Below are 15,394 nucleotides of genomic sequence, written 5' to 3' on the forward strand. Positions count from 1 at the left end.
ATTGGCGTATCTCCGACTGCAGCCACAGGCTGTCTGAATGTTACCACTTGGTCACTATCGGTTTTGTTGCTTCATGTCTTTGTTATCTCCTGATGTCATATGGTTTGCCGAGCGTATAAGTAGTCTCGTGTCACGAAATAAACTGTCAGTTGGAAGTTAGCGCTCACTCTGTTTCCCGTTCCCTTTGATTACCCCTACCTTATTCCTTTTTTGCTCTTCCGAGCTGCGCTACAAGCCTAAAACAGTCATGACATACCAACTCGCCCAAACTGCTACGCTTTTGTCCACCTATATTCTCTTCCTCCGCTACAAGGTCCGGACGGTACTCCCACCACGTCCATCTTAGACTCGGCGGCCCTCCTATTACGGACGCATGTCGCTTCGGATGACCCAACCGCTGACAGCGACTACCATCGTCGCATTCGGGCTGTGGTACAGATTCCGTATCCTGCTGTACGGGATGCTTATCCCTTTACTGAGGCGGAGATTCAACGAGCGGTTTACCGGGGCAATCCGCAGTCGGCGCCGGGACTAGGCGGGCTTACCGCCATGTTCATTCGCAACCTGTACCGACTACATCCGCGTTTCTTCTTTGACATCTTCAATGCCTCTGTCCGGTTGGGCCACTTCCCCTCCGTGTGGAAGGTCGGCCGGATCATCTTCATCCCCAAACCCGGTGGCCCCCCTTCTCTCCCTTCCGCTTATCGGCCCATAGTAATCAACTCTATATTCGGTAAGATATTAGAACGGTTGTTAAATTCTCGCCTGTATTATTTTCTCCACACACACAACCTCCTTCACGCTCGACAATTCGGTTTTACTCATGCGCGGAGCGCCCCTCTGGCTCTGTATGCCCTACAACGTCGTCTTAGTGCGCAGAAAGCTGCCAAGATATCAACGGTGTTGATCTCCATAGACTTCACAGGCGCGTTTGACAGCCTGTGGCACGACTCGGTGTTATTTTTTCTACGCCAACACCGCTGCCCTGCCATTATTTACCACCTACTGAAATCCTTCCTGACGGACCGCCAAGTAGTCTTTCGGGCAAACGCGGGAGACGCATCGGCGCGTCCGTCTGTTGGAAGTCCTCAGGGCTCACCAATTAGCCCCTTACTGTTGAATTTGGTCATCTACTCGATATTAGACCTTCCACTTCCACAGGGGGTACACATACAGGCATATGTAGACGACACCATTATACTCGTTTCCGCTCCATCGCGCTTGCAGTTGCAGGCCCTTGCAGAAACTGTACTCACCTTGGTTTGCAATTGGGCTCAGCAAAACAAGGTTACAATTACTCACGAAAAGTCCTATTTCGTCTTTTTCAACAATGGGCACATGGGCGCCTCTAAGCGGCGTCCTTCCATTAGATTGGACGGCGCTTATCTAAAACCCAAAGGCCACATTAAAATTCTCGGCGTGGTCTTTGATGACAAACTTAATTTCCACGCCCACGTTGATTTTCTAAAGACCAAAGCCGAGGTATTGGTGGCGAGATCTCTTAAATTTTTACGCACGCACTTTGCGCTGCGTCCCGTGCTTATACGGCCTCTATATAGGCAGGTTCTGCTTCCTTCGATTGCTTACGCGTCTCCGGTGTGGTGGCCGGCTTTTCCATGATCATTCTTAACCACCCGAGTATTGTCTGTTCAGCGCTCTATTCTCGTGGCCTTGACCGGCGCATACCATACCACGCGCACCACGGCACTGCATATCATGGCCAACTGTCCACCTTTGAATGTGGAGTTGGACAGGTTGGGGGCAGAGTTCTCCATCCTAACTCTCCGCCAAATCACGCATTATGGCCAGGTCACTTTCCACCCGACCTCCATAGCACGTCCATTGGACGACTGGTCGCATCACCCGCACGCGGCCTGTCGCTTTTCGTTCACTCGTTTGACACCCTCCCAGGCAGCCCTACTTTCCTCCTTGCCGGCTTATCACGTATACACGGACGGCGCCTTCACGGCAGTCGCGGCAGGAGCGGCGTTTGTGGTATTCGACCCGCGCGGAAGCCTTCTTGCGGTGCGCAAGTTTAAGATCCAGAACGTACTCCAGCAGGACCTCAACAGCATAGCCTCCTGGCGTCAAAACTGGGAACTTAGCCTGAATACTGATAACTGTTACCAGGTAACATTCACTAAATCTAAAATCACTAATGAACCTACTTACAAACTGGGGGATTCCATGCTCAGGAAGGTTAACGAAATTAAATACTTAGGTGTTCATCTAACTGCTGATCTGTCCTTTTCCAGCCATATTGATATGACCGTCAGGAAAGCCGGGAAAATGCTTAGCCTACTTATACGAACCCTTAGAACTGCCCCTCAGATTCTTAAAACCATAGCATATAAGTCGCTGGTAAGGCCGCAATTAGAATATGCCACCGCCTTGTGGGATCCCCACCAGCGGTACCTGATTGATAAGTTAATCCTAACATAACATAACCTAACAACTAACAATAACCTAACAACTGAAACTAACCTCAGAAAAATACACTTACTACAGAAAAAGATCGTACGTATAATTGCAAATGTGCCATATCACAGTCACAGTGAAAACCTTTTTAAACAATACAACATACCTACAATCTACTCTCTATACAACCGCTCTCTCCTTCGTACATGGCACTCAAACTCAAACTCTGAAAACAGCGTATTTAATGAAATTGCTTGTCTGCAAAGAAATACAGCTACCTATATTACCCGACGCGGAGAATATTGGTCTATACCCCCTTCAAGAACTAACTACGGTTTGCAAATGACGAAAAATAAATTACCCAGACTGCTTAATACATTACATGACGCTGGTATTGACATCATTAACATAACACGGTCAGAACTGTCGTTACTTATCAGAACCTTCTCCTAAATAATGAATCAAGCGTAATTCCTTTCTCACCTATATTCACATGTGTGTCTTGTTAATGTTTGTAATGACATAATTTTTGCTCGTCCTTTTCTTTCACTTAATAATTACAATAATAATCGACCATCGATACTTTTCACCGTTAATTATGCATCGTCAAGTGTACGCGATTTTAACTTTTATTTATGTATTGCCAAGTGTATGTAATGTGGTGGTGCCTACTATCTGCATTGCTTTTATTTGTCCTTATCCCATTTCTTTGTTCCTTGTTTGTTTGTTCCGTCATAGAAAAGTCTCTTGATTGATGATTGTAAGTATTATTTATATGTAATGTTCTTTGCGAACGGTTGATTGCGCTACTCACTGCCACCATGTAACACGGGGGCTAAGGGCACCTCAAGCTGCCTCATTGCAGCTTTTATCTTAGCCCTCGTCATTGTATTTTAGCAATGGAAACAAATAAAGGAAAGAAAGGAAAGTTAGAAGGCATACAAAACCGCGCTGCCAGGTTTATATCAAAGCAGTACTCCAGACACGCAAGCATAACAGCTATAAAGAAACACATCGGACTAGAGCCGTTACAGATAAGACGCCAGAAGCACCGACTGTTGAAACTTCTGCACGCAATATACACTGACGCGACAGGCATTGACAAGCTAAAATACCTTAAAGCAACCCACTATATATCAAACAGAAGAGACCACAGTTTCAAAATACGTGAAATTTCCTGCAAAACTAATTATATGAAGTTTTCTTTTTTTCCCCGCAGTATTTCTGAATGGAATAAGTTGCCAGTTGAAGTTGTGAGTGCTCCTCGGGATGCATTTTCAAGACTAATCAATGATTTGTAATTGCAATCGTCTTTCAAACTAATGACTGCAGGATGAATGAACCTTTTCTTGCACTGTTTTTCTTGCACTGTTTTTCTTGCACTGTTTTTCTTGCACTGTTTGCATGTACTTTTTTCATGTACTTTTTTGATGTACCGTTTTCATGTACTTTTTGATGTACTTATTTTAATCTTGATGCATTGCTCCGTTGTCATCCCTCCCTTTTGTGTGATTATATTCTCGTGCTAGTCACTTCATGTTGTACCCACTCCCCTGCTAAAATGCTTCGGCGCTGCAGGGTGTACTGTAAATAAATAAATGCCACTAGCGCATACAGTGCTGAAGCCATTGCTTTTGAAGAGGCCCTCCAGTTTATAGTGAACGTGCATGGGGCTCGAATCATCCACCTATATACAGACTGTCTGTCTCTTTTGAGGGCGATTTCCAGCCTTCACCATACGGATAAACGCGTCTGGAAATTTCAGCAAGTGCTGCGCCAGCTCCAACTCGTGGGTCGCACTATACGCCTCTTCCACGTCCCTGGCCACCGGGGCGTAGTTGGTGACGAAATAGCAGACGAGGCCACGTCATCGGCGATACGCAGTGGTTTACTTCATTCCTGCGCCACCTCAGTCCGGTCGGTCAAAAAGACGCTATTTACCGCATCATTACAGCAATGGCACTTGTACTGGCAGCGCGAGGGAAAAGGTACCAGCCTTTACAGATGGGTCGGGAGTGTACATGCCATTCCAGCTTGGTTTCTCCCGCCTCGTCTGTTCACGCATTTCTTCACCGGACGCGGCCACTTTCCATACTACCTCCACCGTTTCCGCCTTATTGCCTCTGATCGGTGCGCGTGTGGTACCCCTAATGTAGATGACATTCACTACATGACCTCATGCCCGCGAACCGAAGTTGTTGCTTCGCGGCTGCGCCGCCTTCTTAATATCGATGCCCTTTCTCCGGACCTGTACCCCGCCATCATAAAAACCACACGATCCCGCGCCCTGCTCCTGCAACTAATACAGCTTTAACCCTCTCCGTTCCTTCCCCTTCTGTTACTGTGTCTCCTTCGCTTCCCGATGCCCACTAATTCCCTCCTCCTTACGACTCTCGCTTCACCATTTCATATTACTCTCGCATGACTGTTCTTGGCCATCCACACTGCATAAGCCAACTATGGCGGGGTTTCCCGTGTTGGATGGCCCTAACCGCATGCTACATTGCCATTTCTCTCCATTTCATCTTTCCCTTTTCCCTTCCCCATTTCTCTACTCTCATACAAATTGTGCACCTGTTTAGCCAGAAGAACGTTGACGTCACCGTCGAGCGGACCTTTATTCGGACCATTCAACTCGACTCGGCACGACAAGACCACGTGGCAAGAGCACCTCCACAAAGAAGCACAGATGCTTTGGTTCTTATCTACAATAAAACAGCTGCACGGGCATTGGTGGGTTGCCTTGGGGACGGTGCGGCTTTGGGTGAATGCGCAGTTTGCAGACCAATTTCTTAGGAGGCAGTTTACACTTCACTGATCCCCTCCTCTCTCAGTGACATTGTTTTATACATCTTGCCCTAACTGTAAGCTTGCCTCCGCCTTCATTTCTTTTATAAATTGGTTTTTCTCTAAAACCGATTTGGGCTGCCTTGGCGGCCCCTTTTCATTTATTTTATATTCGGTTTTATACCCGTTATACCTTAACGGTGCTGCTGGTTTGCCCCTGCTTTATTTTTCCATTTTTTTTCGACCAAGGGGCCACATAAAGCTATGGATATTTTTCTTGTTTGAAGGGGCAGATGTAAACGCGAGGATGGGTTCCAAAAAGGATTTTTTTATGGCGTTTTATTAGAGTGCGTGACCGGACTAAGAAGTCAAAAGCGCTGCCGCGTCCAGTTCACCGTATATGGCTCACTAGAGGCCAACATAGGTAAAGTTTACTGGGGCGGTACACCCGCCACATGATAATTCGATAGCGCCAAGGCAAGCTCAGCCGAACAAACACGCCGGAAACGTCAGTGCATATTTTTCTTGTTTGAAATGGCAGAGGTAAACGCGAGGGCGGATTCCAAAAAGGATTTTTGTATGGCGTTTTATTAGAGTGCGTGACCGGACTAAGGCGTCAAATGCGCAGCCACGTCCAGTTCACCGTATATGGCTCACTAGAGGCCAACAGAAATAAAGATTACTGGGGCGGTACACCCGCCACATGATAACTCGATAGCGCCAGGGCAAGCTCAGCGCAACAAGCAAGGCGGAAAATTCAGTCCTGGAGTTGCACGAGCGCTCGTGCAACTGGTCGGCTGGGCGTGCGATTCGAGGTCCCAGATTTTCCACGGAAACTCAGGTATTTCCGATTCGGCTTTTCTAAATGTTAGTTGGGGTTGTTTTTAAACGTATAGGGACCCTATTCGACGCGAAAACCGGGGGAACAGTGGTTTAATTTGCATTTTCCGCATGATTTCCTTGCCGCCGGCCGTTGGGGCCAAGATGGCCAGGGCTCATACCTGCTGAGCCCCAGCCATGCCTAGCACACGTAAGGCAAAGAACGTCTCGCCGACCCAGTCCCCCCCGCGGCGTCCGGCTGCCGAGGAGTCACCCCGCTCGCGGGGGTCCGACTTCTCGGAGGATGGGGACGCGGTGGTCGCGCGTTTCTGTGATCGTATAGATCAGTTGCCGGCTGCCGAGGAGAACCAGCCCCCGTCTGCCGGTGGAGAGGAAGAAGAGGTGCTCTCCTCGGTATCGGAGAACACGGCCGTGGCGGTGGTGCTTCCTGGAGATCTCGGGGCCCGGACGCAGGGGCGGGTGCGGGAGATCGAGGAGGAGGTCCTCGCGTACTGCAGCCTGCCGGCGAACCGGGTCTCTGTGGAGGCACGGAAATTTTTTATTACCAAAGTGTTCGAGATGGTCGCCTTATGCTCCGACTTGAGGGCGGAGGCGGCCACGGAGCGCGGCGCGGCCCTCGCGTTGCAGGGCCAACTCATCGAGGCGCGGGGGGAGGCGGCCGAGATGCGGAGACGCCTAGCGGTCGCGGAGGCCAGGCTGGACGGACCCGCGGTCGCGACGACTGGTCCCGGGCTCGCCGGTCGTGGTCTTGCCGCACCTGTGGCCGGGATCACCGCGCCCTCGGGCGCTGGCGGCGTGGGCGGCTCGGCGGGCGCGCCCGCCGCCCGCATGGACTACGCGGCCGCGCTGAAGGCGGGCATTGCGCCCGCTGCCGGCGCGGCCTACGGCGGACCCGGTGGTGCTGCGGCGGCGAGCGCCGACGCAGGGAGGCCCGGCGCGCCGCACAAGCACGTCGCCTTCCTGACGCCGGTGGGAGCGTCCGCGACGCCGGCGAGGGACGTCCTCAGGCTCTTGAAGACTAATGTGGACCCGCACGTCAAGGACATCAGAGACGTGAAAGTACGGACACACTGGCGTCAAAACGCGCGCGGAACGCCGCCGCGAAACCTGCCGCGGAAGCTCCTTTTTCTGCCGCGCAGAGGATGGGTCGAGGAGCCATTTCCGGCAGCTTGCCGCGTGCCGCGAACCAATGAGAGACGTCCGGATGGATGGATGGATGTTATGAGCGTCCCCTTTGGAACGGGGCGGTGGGTTGCGCCACCAAGCTCTTGCTACTATACTGCCTAATATTCTACCTAGGTTAAACAATGAAAAAAGACTACAAAAACACTATGAACGACCACGTCCAAATTTTCTGATCCCCTATTGTGAACTGTGCTTTTGTACGTCTCCGTCTTTTGTCGTTTCCCTACTTTTCTTCCACCAATCCTCCAGTCGCCTCTTACTAATGTCTATTGCGGACATGTTTGCTTTACCACTGCTCCCTCTGAACCCAAGGGCTTCAAGGAGGCCAGTGGTGCCTAAATCGACCGCTTGGTAGACGTCTTCACATTCTAATAAAACGTGCTCCGTAGTTTCCCTAGCTTTACCACAGCAAGCACATGCTTCTTCTTCCTTCTTATATCTCGCTTTATAGGTGCGTGTTCTAAGGCATCCTGATCTCGCTTCGAAAAGTAATGAGCTTCCCTTTGAGTTATCATAAATGGTTTCTTTCCTGATTTCATTTTTTCCTCTTAAGTAGTTACTCATGGCAGGTTTCTTTTCCATTGCCGCCACCATGAGATTATTTCAGCTTCTCTGACTTTCCGCTTGACCTTTGTTGTTGTGTTGTCCACCCTACAGGCCGCATACTTGCTGGTAAGCTTCCTAGTCCTTTTCCTCCACTGTGAATCAATGTTTTTCCTGTACAGATACCTGAACACTCTCCCAGCCCATTTACTTTCTTCCATATACCTCAGCCGTTCTTCATACTCAATTTTACTGTGAGCTTCCCTCACTTCAAAACTAGTCCAGCCCATATCACCCTGCACAGCTTCATTTGTAGTCTTCCCGTGAGCGCCCAATGCAAGGCGACCCACTGACCTTTGGTTCCCGTCGAGTCCTGATTGTACCCCTGATTTATAGCAAACAACCGCATTTCCAAAAGTAAGTCCTGGAACCATTACACCTTTCCACATACCTCGGAGGACCTCGTACCTATTGTATCCCCATAGCGCTCTGTGCTTCATTATGGTTGCATTTCTCTTCCCCTTTACTGTTATGGTTTTTTCCTGTGTTTCCATATATCCATTGCCTTCGTTTATCCATATACCAAGGCATTTATATTCTGTTACCCGAGGTATTTCTTGGCCCTGTATCTCCACTGTCTGTTCACTGTTTTCATTGAATACCATAACACCTGATTTTCTAACACTAAACTTCAAACCTAAATCGTTGCCTTCCTGTCCACAGATATTAGCCAGACGTTGCAGATCACTTTGCTTGTTAGCTAGCAACATAATGTCGTCCGCATAAAACGTCCGGGCTTTCTCCTAAGCGCCACCTCTTGGCTACTCCCGAAGTTAACTTCCAGCGGCGGCGGTGGAACCACGATCGACGAACGAGCGCTCCGAGCCAGCCGCGACAAACAGCGCTGGTGCTTTATGTGCATCCACGTGCTCGTGTGCATCCACGGTGAAAAATGAATTTGAACCGACAGAACATGATGGAGCAATTTCTAGAGACTGTTCGCTTGTTCCCTTTTCTATATGGTAAAACTCACCCGGAGTATAAAGATAGGGACGCCAAAATGAACCGGTGGGCGATCATCGGCAGAACATACGATCTGACTGGTGAGTTGTTTTCATTCTTTATCTGAGCTTCCGCTTAATGTTCACGTCGGCAGGAATGTGCGGGGGTGAGCACACTTGTTTAGAGTGCTTTAGCGGTGTGCTGCGGAGCAAATGAGATGGAATCTCGGTTTCCTACGGGCATTTTGCCTGAGCGGTTCGCATATCATATCAGGCTGCGCGCTTCGTACAGCGCCGCTTGAGCGCTCAAGTTGCTCATCTTTTCATTTTGCAACCTTTCTTGGTGATAAACAGTGGCATTTCTGCAGGACCGCAAGCAGCCGCAAAATTTAAAGATGTGAAAGATCGGTGGCTCAAAATTGTGTCGGCGTCGGAGGGGGCCCGGAAAAGTGGCGCCGGAGGAGAGGTCGGAAAGGTCCACACGAAGTGGACACTTTTTGACATCGTGGATGGCATGCTCGGGCACACACAACATTATGCGGAAAGGTAAAAAAAAGGCAACTTAGTTGCGTAGCCATCTGCGCCTACTCAAGCCTGGCATTGATACCTTCACTACTGTCACCTGTCCTACCACTCTTTTTTAAGCCGCTTTCTTCCTGTTTAATATCTTTTTACCTGCTTTGACTGCCCAAGCATCTGTGTTTTTAAGAATTTATTCCCTTCAGCTGCGCTGGTAGCTTCGCCATTGTAATTTTCACATTACCATTTTCCTGGCGAGAAATCTGCAGGGATTGCATCAAAACACCTCAAATTTTATATTTCAGGTCTTCATCAAATGTGCCCCCAGAAGAGGACGTGTACGTTAAGTCTTGTTTCCATAAGTGTAACTTCAGTTTATAAAGCTTCAAGTGATTTAACTTGTTATGCATCTGTGCTTTTGTGCAGCTCCATTCTGCCATCTCCACTGTCATCCAACAGCCCTTCCAGTCCGAGTCTGGTGGCCAGGTGTGCACCTCATTGTTTGCTGACCATAACGGTTACTGCGGTGAAACAGTTTATGTACAACATTGTCATTTCATTCACCTGTGCGGCTGTATATCAAGCCCGGCTGCTACGCTTTTTCAAGAAATGTAAGCTGTACTAATTGTGGTGTCATTATCCGCCAATAGTAGTAACATCCTATGTCTTTATATAATGCAGGTACTCTGACAGCCGCAATGACTTTACTGATGAAGACGATTTGAGGTGGGTGGTGATTTTCAGTTTTCCTAGCTGTGGTGCATCACAGGTTCCATATCAATGCACCCTTTCCACAAGCCTTTCACGTATAAGAGTGGGTCTACTCTATTATGCACTGTTATGCTGCACTCCCATAGAGAAGGATTAGTTTTATGTGCATACAGATCTTGCCTTAGTTGCTGTCATGACTCGCCGCAGGTGTGCAGTTTCAAGTGAATCACACACTCAACACTGCATTGCAATGTGCTGGGGAAAACGTTTAAGTGTCCTATTTAATGACTGCACGTCTAAAAACTGCAACAAGGTGTGAAACCAAGCTTTCGGGTATTAGATGAGTGTGATGTGTCTTGCTCCTTTTCGTAGCATTGCAAGTAGACAACATGTTTTTTGCACGGCATAAATGGCAACATATTTATTTTTTCTATAGGCTCCCCAGCACATCAGAAGGTGCGGCATCTGCTGCTGGCTCTTCAGCGTAAGTTAGTGTTCACTTCCTTGTGTCGGAATATGGCACCATAACAAAGATTTGTTTGATGCAGGTTGTCAACTTCACAAGCAGGAGCCACTGCCCCAGATCCAGGGTAAGAAAGCTGTGCGCACTTTCTTGGATTAGAAGCAGACATACTTTTCCAGTGCATTTGTTGAATGTAATGATGTGGCCTGTCCTGCAGGTCTGCCAAGAGGCGAGCATCCAATGGACCTTCCTCTATGTACTGGCATGGTTCACATTTCCTGCAGCATTTGAATGATAATCAGTGATTGCAAGTAAACATTGCGCTGATATATTTATATGCAGGACCAAAAGAAGGCAGTCTGACAGCTTCGACGAAGCGGTGAAAGATGTCTTGGGCAGCTGCTCAGCTACGCTGTTAGAACTAAAAAAGAAGAAATGCCTGCACCGACAGATGACAGTCAGGAGGCAGCAAACTGGATAGCTGCTAAGCTGAGGATGCTACAAAAAAAAAAAAGATGCGAGGTAACATTCAAAATCCACAAGCTGCTGTATGAAGCCGAAATGGAGCAGTATGAATAAATGAAATGTAAAGTGCAAGCAATCGATAATATTTTTCTATGAAAGCAAGCAATTTCGGCTTTCTTTTGACATGATAGTGTTTGTGCATACTGACAAGTAGTTGCCTGCTATCGGAAATTACCTGCCGTCCTGCACGGGTCACGACACTTTCCTGCCGTGGCACCTCGCCGTCACTCATGAAGTAGGATGCCAGTCTATCCCTTACTTCCAATGCAGCCCTGTAACAGAGAAAAGCACGAGATGTTCAACCTTTTTCCTTCAGCTTATTCTGCCTGTCTGACTAAGGTCACAGTTCTAATGGGTGTGTTTTACTCCTCGTCGTTAGCTGTACCCACTGACTTTGTTGAAAACATGCACTACGCATGTATTTTTGCACTGTTACAACTGTTAACGCAAACTCTAATGAACAAGATCTTATGCCATGTGTTAAATGATCAAGTTAAATGAGATGTTTTGAAGGTTTCGCTGTTTGTTATTGATGAGCTTCAATTGCTTTAATGTAAATAAAACAGGAAATGCAAAATATAGCTGATTTCATGCCCTCATGGAAATAATAATTACTGAGCAGAGTGGTACCCCTGGTCTGTCCATCTAGGAAGGGCACTGCTGTCGTTCCTCCATGCCCCATTTGTGACATTTCTCTCCCAGTCTTCATGGTCAACAAATCCAGGAGGGTTGTACGTTGTCCTTGCGAACACCGACTCTTTCATCAGAAAATTGTGAAGCGCCACACATGCCCTTACAATGTTCTCAGTGGTTTCTTCTGACGCTCGAAAAGGTCTCTTCAGTATTCGCCACCTAGCCAGGATACCAAAACTGTTTTCTATGAGCCTGCTTGCACGACTCAGCCGGTAATTGAACACTGCCCTCTTCAAGTACTCGCTGTACTGGCTGACACTGTAGGCATGAAGAGCTAGAAAAAACAAAAAGTCAGGGAATTCAAATTACAGCATACATTTACATACTTAGATGAAACATGCAATAGCATTAATTTCAAATCATTTATATAACTGGCAACTGTGGCACCCGCTGAATACAACTTGAAAAGAAAGAAACTGTTCCTACATCTAATGTCCACTGGGTGCCTCGTTCCAGTGCAGCCAATTTGAAATGCTACATAAACTGATATTATACGGGTTTCATTTATTTTTGCATGCTTAAGTTGTGCTAAAGAAATACTACATAGGGCCACCTTTGGCTGAATTTTACAACTTGTGATATTCAGTATATTATCCTGTCAGAAAAACAGGTTAGAAGTGCTCATGCATTTGCTTACAATGATGCAATTAAACCTTGTATGTCAGTATTACATTTTATTACTGCATCATACTATTGCTTTCACACAAAATGCAACATAACATGTAAATTATCAGTAATAAAAGTATTTTAATACACTCATATTGCACTGCATACACGAAATTTAGTCCTCTGCACCATTTCTTTTGCCACGCAGAAACAAGCTTTCCTTGTAGGACTTACTATGTACATGCATGCAGGCTAGACTGCATTTGTAAATGTTTTGTAGAAATTGTTTGACCATTTTTACCGTATGCATGCATTGCACGAAACTGTATCTGCTATGGAAAGCAGTGGCAGCAGTAACACAGTACAGCTGCATTGATATTTCATCTCGGCAATCAGAGGAACATGTCAGCGTTAAAAGTAATTGAAGCAACTTGCCACGTCGAGGATAAGGCCGCATGAGGTAAGGCTTCAATGGAAAGGCCTCGTCGCCCACCATCAAGTATGGTATCAGTCCCGCTGAGCCAACTGTTGCTGCTGGGGGGATCCCAAATCTGCGCTCGCCCAATATGCGCATCAACTTCGTTCTTTAAAAAAACTCCTCCATCGCTTTCTCCCCCGTAGTGGCCAACGTCCACATACACAAAACTGAAATAAAGCAAGTTTCAGTGTAGCCCATTTAGCATCTGTAGCAGATGACTTTCACCTTGCTCCTGCTGAAGTCACTACTGCGTTCAAGTCTCGTAAAAGTGATATCGGCGCTGCATTATAGTTTGACTAAATATACATGGCACACACAATCACAACTCAGATTACCATCTTAACATCTGGTGCTATTTGTGCAGAACCAAATATGTTTACTGTCAACCTCCGTGAGCAAACCATTGTAATCATACACCTGTCTACGCTATGCTCCTTAATTCGTCATGTAACTTACACCACTGAACTGTCCTCTTTTCTTTCAGTGCATACAATAGCACTCTCTTTCAATGAATATAATACACTTTTTTCATGATTCACAAGAAAAATGCCCCATTAACGAGTAGTTTAACAAAAGTTTTGTTTTGCCATGAATGCACCATACCTATAATGGGCATCGCATGTTGCCATGAGGACTGTGCTGAACGACTTCTTGTAATTCAAGTTTCGTGACCCTGAATTTGCAGGACATTCAATGCTCACATGCTTTCCATCAATACATCCAATGCAGTTGGGAAAATTCCAGTCGACAAGCATGTCTGTGGTAATATGAAAGAGTGATCGGGAGGCAATATAATATGAGACTGTGACAAAACAATAGCGTAGTAATGCATAAGGCAACCTTTAGTTGTCTTATGCGTTATGAGATGCCGGAGTTCAACAAATTTGAAAAGTCAGTACGCAGGGGGCATTGGGAAAGTCAGTAGCATAACAAATGAGGTAAAGAAAGGCAAGCTGGACGTTTGTCAACACCACAAACTCTCTCCGCATGACAAAACGGACTGCAGTGCACTTACTTTTTTCCATTCTTCTGCTGTTTGTGGAAATCTTACATAGATTGGCTGAAGTATTTCCCATAATGCAGCACAAGTTTCTCTTACGATCATGCGAGCCGTTGATCATCCTGTCAGGAAGTTGAACGACAAACTTCTCATTGTCTCGCCGTTTGCGAGAAATCTGAAAAGCGTATTCTCATCACATACGTCTAAAAGGATAAATGAGGAGGAGAGGGGGTGAGTTTCATCACACAATGCTCATGCGGCATGTTTTACACAATATTTTCCGAGGGACTGCTGATCAGGCACTGTGACGGGACAGTACCGGGTCACGGACTTTCGGACTTACCTTACTGTCATGGCAAATCGATCGTGTGCGGATATCGACCGCCTGAACGGAGTGTCCTGCCGCTCAATCACAGGCCGAACTAGGTGGAGCAGTGTGTCGAACGAGCTCGGCGGCATCCGAAGGAAGCTATAATCAAGAATCAAAGACATCAATATCACGTCACCCACACGGCACACTACGCGTTTAAAAAGGTTATAATCACTCACTCTCGGAAGAAGCCTTCATCTCGGGCGCGCAGCCGGGGAAGCAAAACATTCGCTTGCCCCTCAACGTCTCGGTAGCGCCAGCAGGGGGTGCACCCAAAACCTTCGTCTGCGTGCCTTTTGCGCGCGCCGCCGTCGCAACAGCAGAGAACACACAATGACCAAAACGCTCATCGTCGTCTGAACATCGTGTCGTCTGCATCTGCCATTGCAGGAATCAACGCGATCAGCGCGGTAGATGACGAGGAGCTGGTCTGCTAACCGAGCAAGGAAAAAGCGCGCGACACCCGCGATATCGCGCCTATGCTCGCGCAGTTCGAGACAAGGCGAGATCAGCGCTGGCACGTGGCTTCGCGGCGGCCGCCGCGCGCACAACCGATGTGGCCTCCCTGCCGCGCGCGTTTTGACGCCAGTGTGTTCGTACCTGGACGCTCCGCCAAACGAGGTACGGACTGACCGTATTTACGGACAACCGCCAATCGTTAGATAACCTTGAACAAGCGATAGTTGCGAACTCGGTTACGCGCGCGTCTATTATGCGCGTAGCGCAATAACGCAATCCTTGCATAAAGTTCTCGGGAGTTGATCCCGATATCGGCCCCGAAGAATTCCTACGCACGTTGAACGAGCGTAATCAGGGTCTCGATCTCGACCTCGACAAGTGCAAGATCCGGATTACGTTCGGAGAAAGGGCGGGCACGTGATCGTACGTGGCGGAAGTCGACCCGGAAGGGTTTAAGAGAATGATGTCGCGACCGCGGCTGTCGGCGGGGTGGACTTCAGTGCGTGCAAGAGAAGATCTGCACGTGCCCACGTGCACTTTTCGGGCGACGTACGGAGACGGGTGCATGACATTCCCTCACAAGGCGGACCCGTCCAAGGCGCGATGTATGAAGTGCGGCGGCAATCATTCGGCCGTGACTTGCAAAGTGAAGATGGCAGACGCCGAAGTGCGCTGCTCGGAGTGCGACAGGGCGGGCCACAGCGACAAGAACCATCCCACCGGTTTCCCCGAATGTCCGGTGCTCGTAGAAAAATTGGAGGACGCTTAAGCTTCGCCTTCAAGAGTGGAACGCGAT

At 48.0% G+C, this 15,394-nt stretch overlaps 1 protein-coding gene and 1 pseudogene across 1 annotated transcript; one reads left to right on the forward strand and one right to left on the reverse strand.

Annotated features, from left to right (window-relative positions):
* Positions 1–7,529: 7,529 nt before the first annotated feature.
* On the forward strand, positions 7,530–11,064 carry LOC135914130 (uncharacterized). The gene is made up of 10 exons (XM_070528889.1): positions 7,530–8,876; positions 9,143–9,320; positions 9,599–9,631; positions 9,720–9,779; positions 9,878–9,904; positions 9,975–10,019; positions 10,441–10,488; positions 10,553–10,594; positions 10,685–10,723; positions 10,810–11,064. The coding sequence occupies exons 1-10, from the start codon at positions 8,726–8,728 to the stop codon at positions 10,946–10,948; spliced, it is 762 nt and encodes a 253-aa protein (XP_070384990.1). The 5' UTR covers positions 7,530–8,725; the 3' UTR covers positions 10,949–11,064.
* On the reverse strand, positions 10,997–14,489 carry LOC139051833 (uncharacterized; annotated as a pseudogene).
* Between the last annotated feature and the right edge of the window lie 905 nt (positions 14,490–15,394).

This window comes from Dermacentor albipictus, unplaced genomic scaffold (genome assembly GCF_038994185.2).
Source record: "Dermacentor albipictus isolate Rhodes 1998 colony unplaced genomic scaffold, USDA_Dalb.pri_finalv2 scaffold_15, whole genome shotgun sequence".
Taxonomy (NCBI): domain Eukaryota; kingdom Metazoa; phylum Arthropoda; class Arachnida; order Ixodida; family Ixodidae; genus Dermacentor; species Dermacentor albipictus.

Coding starts and splice junctions, on each gene's coding strand:
- LOC135914130 (XM_070528889.1), top strand. CDS start 8,726: ATGAATTTGAACCGACAGAACATGATGGAGCAATTTCTAGAGACTGTT. Junction 10,020..10,440: donor ACTGATGAAGACGATTTGAG/GTGGGTGGTGAT, acceptor TTTTTTCTATAG/GCTCCCCAGCACATCAGAAG. Junction 10,595..10,684: donor GCCACTGCCCCAGATCCAGG/GTAAGAAAGCTG, acceptor CCTGTCCTGCAG/GTCTGCCAAGAGGCGAGCAT.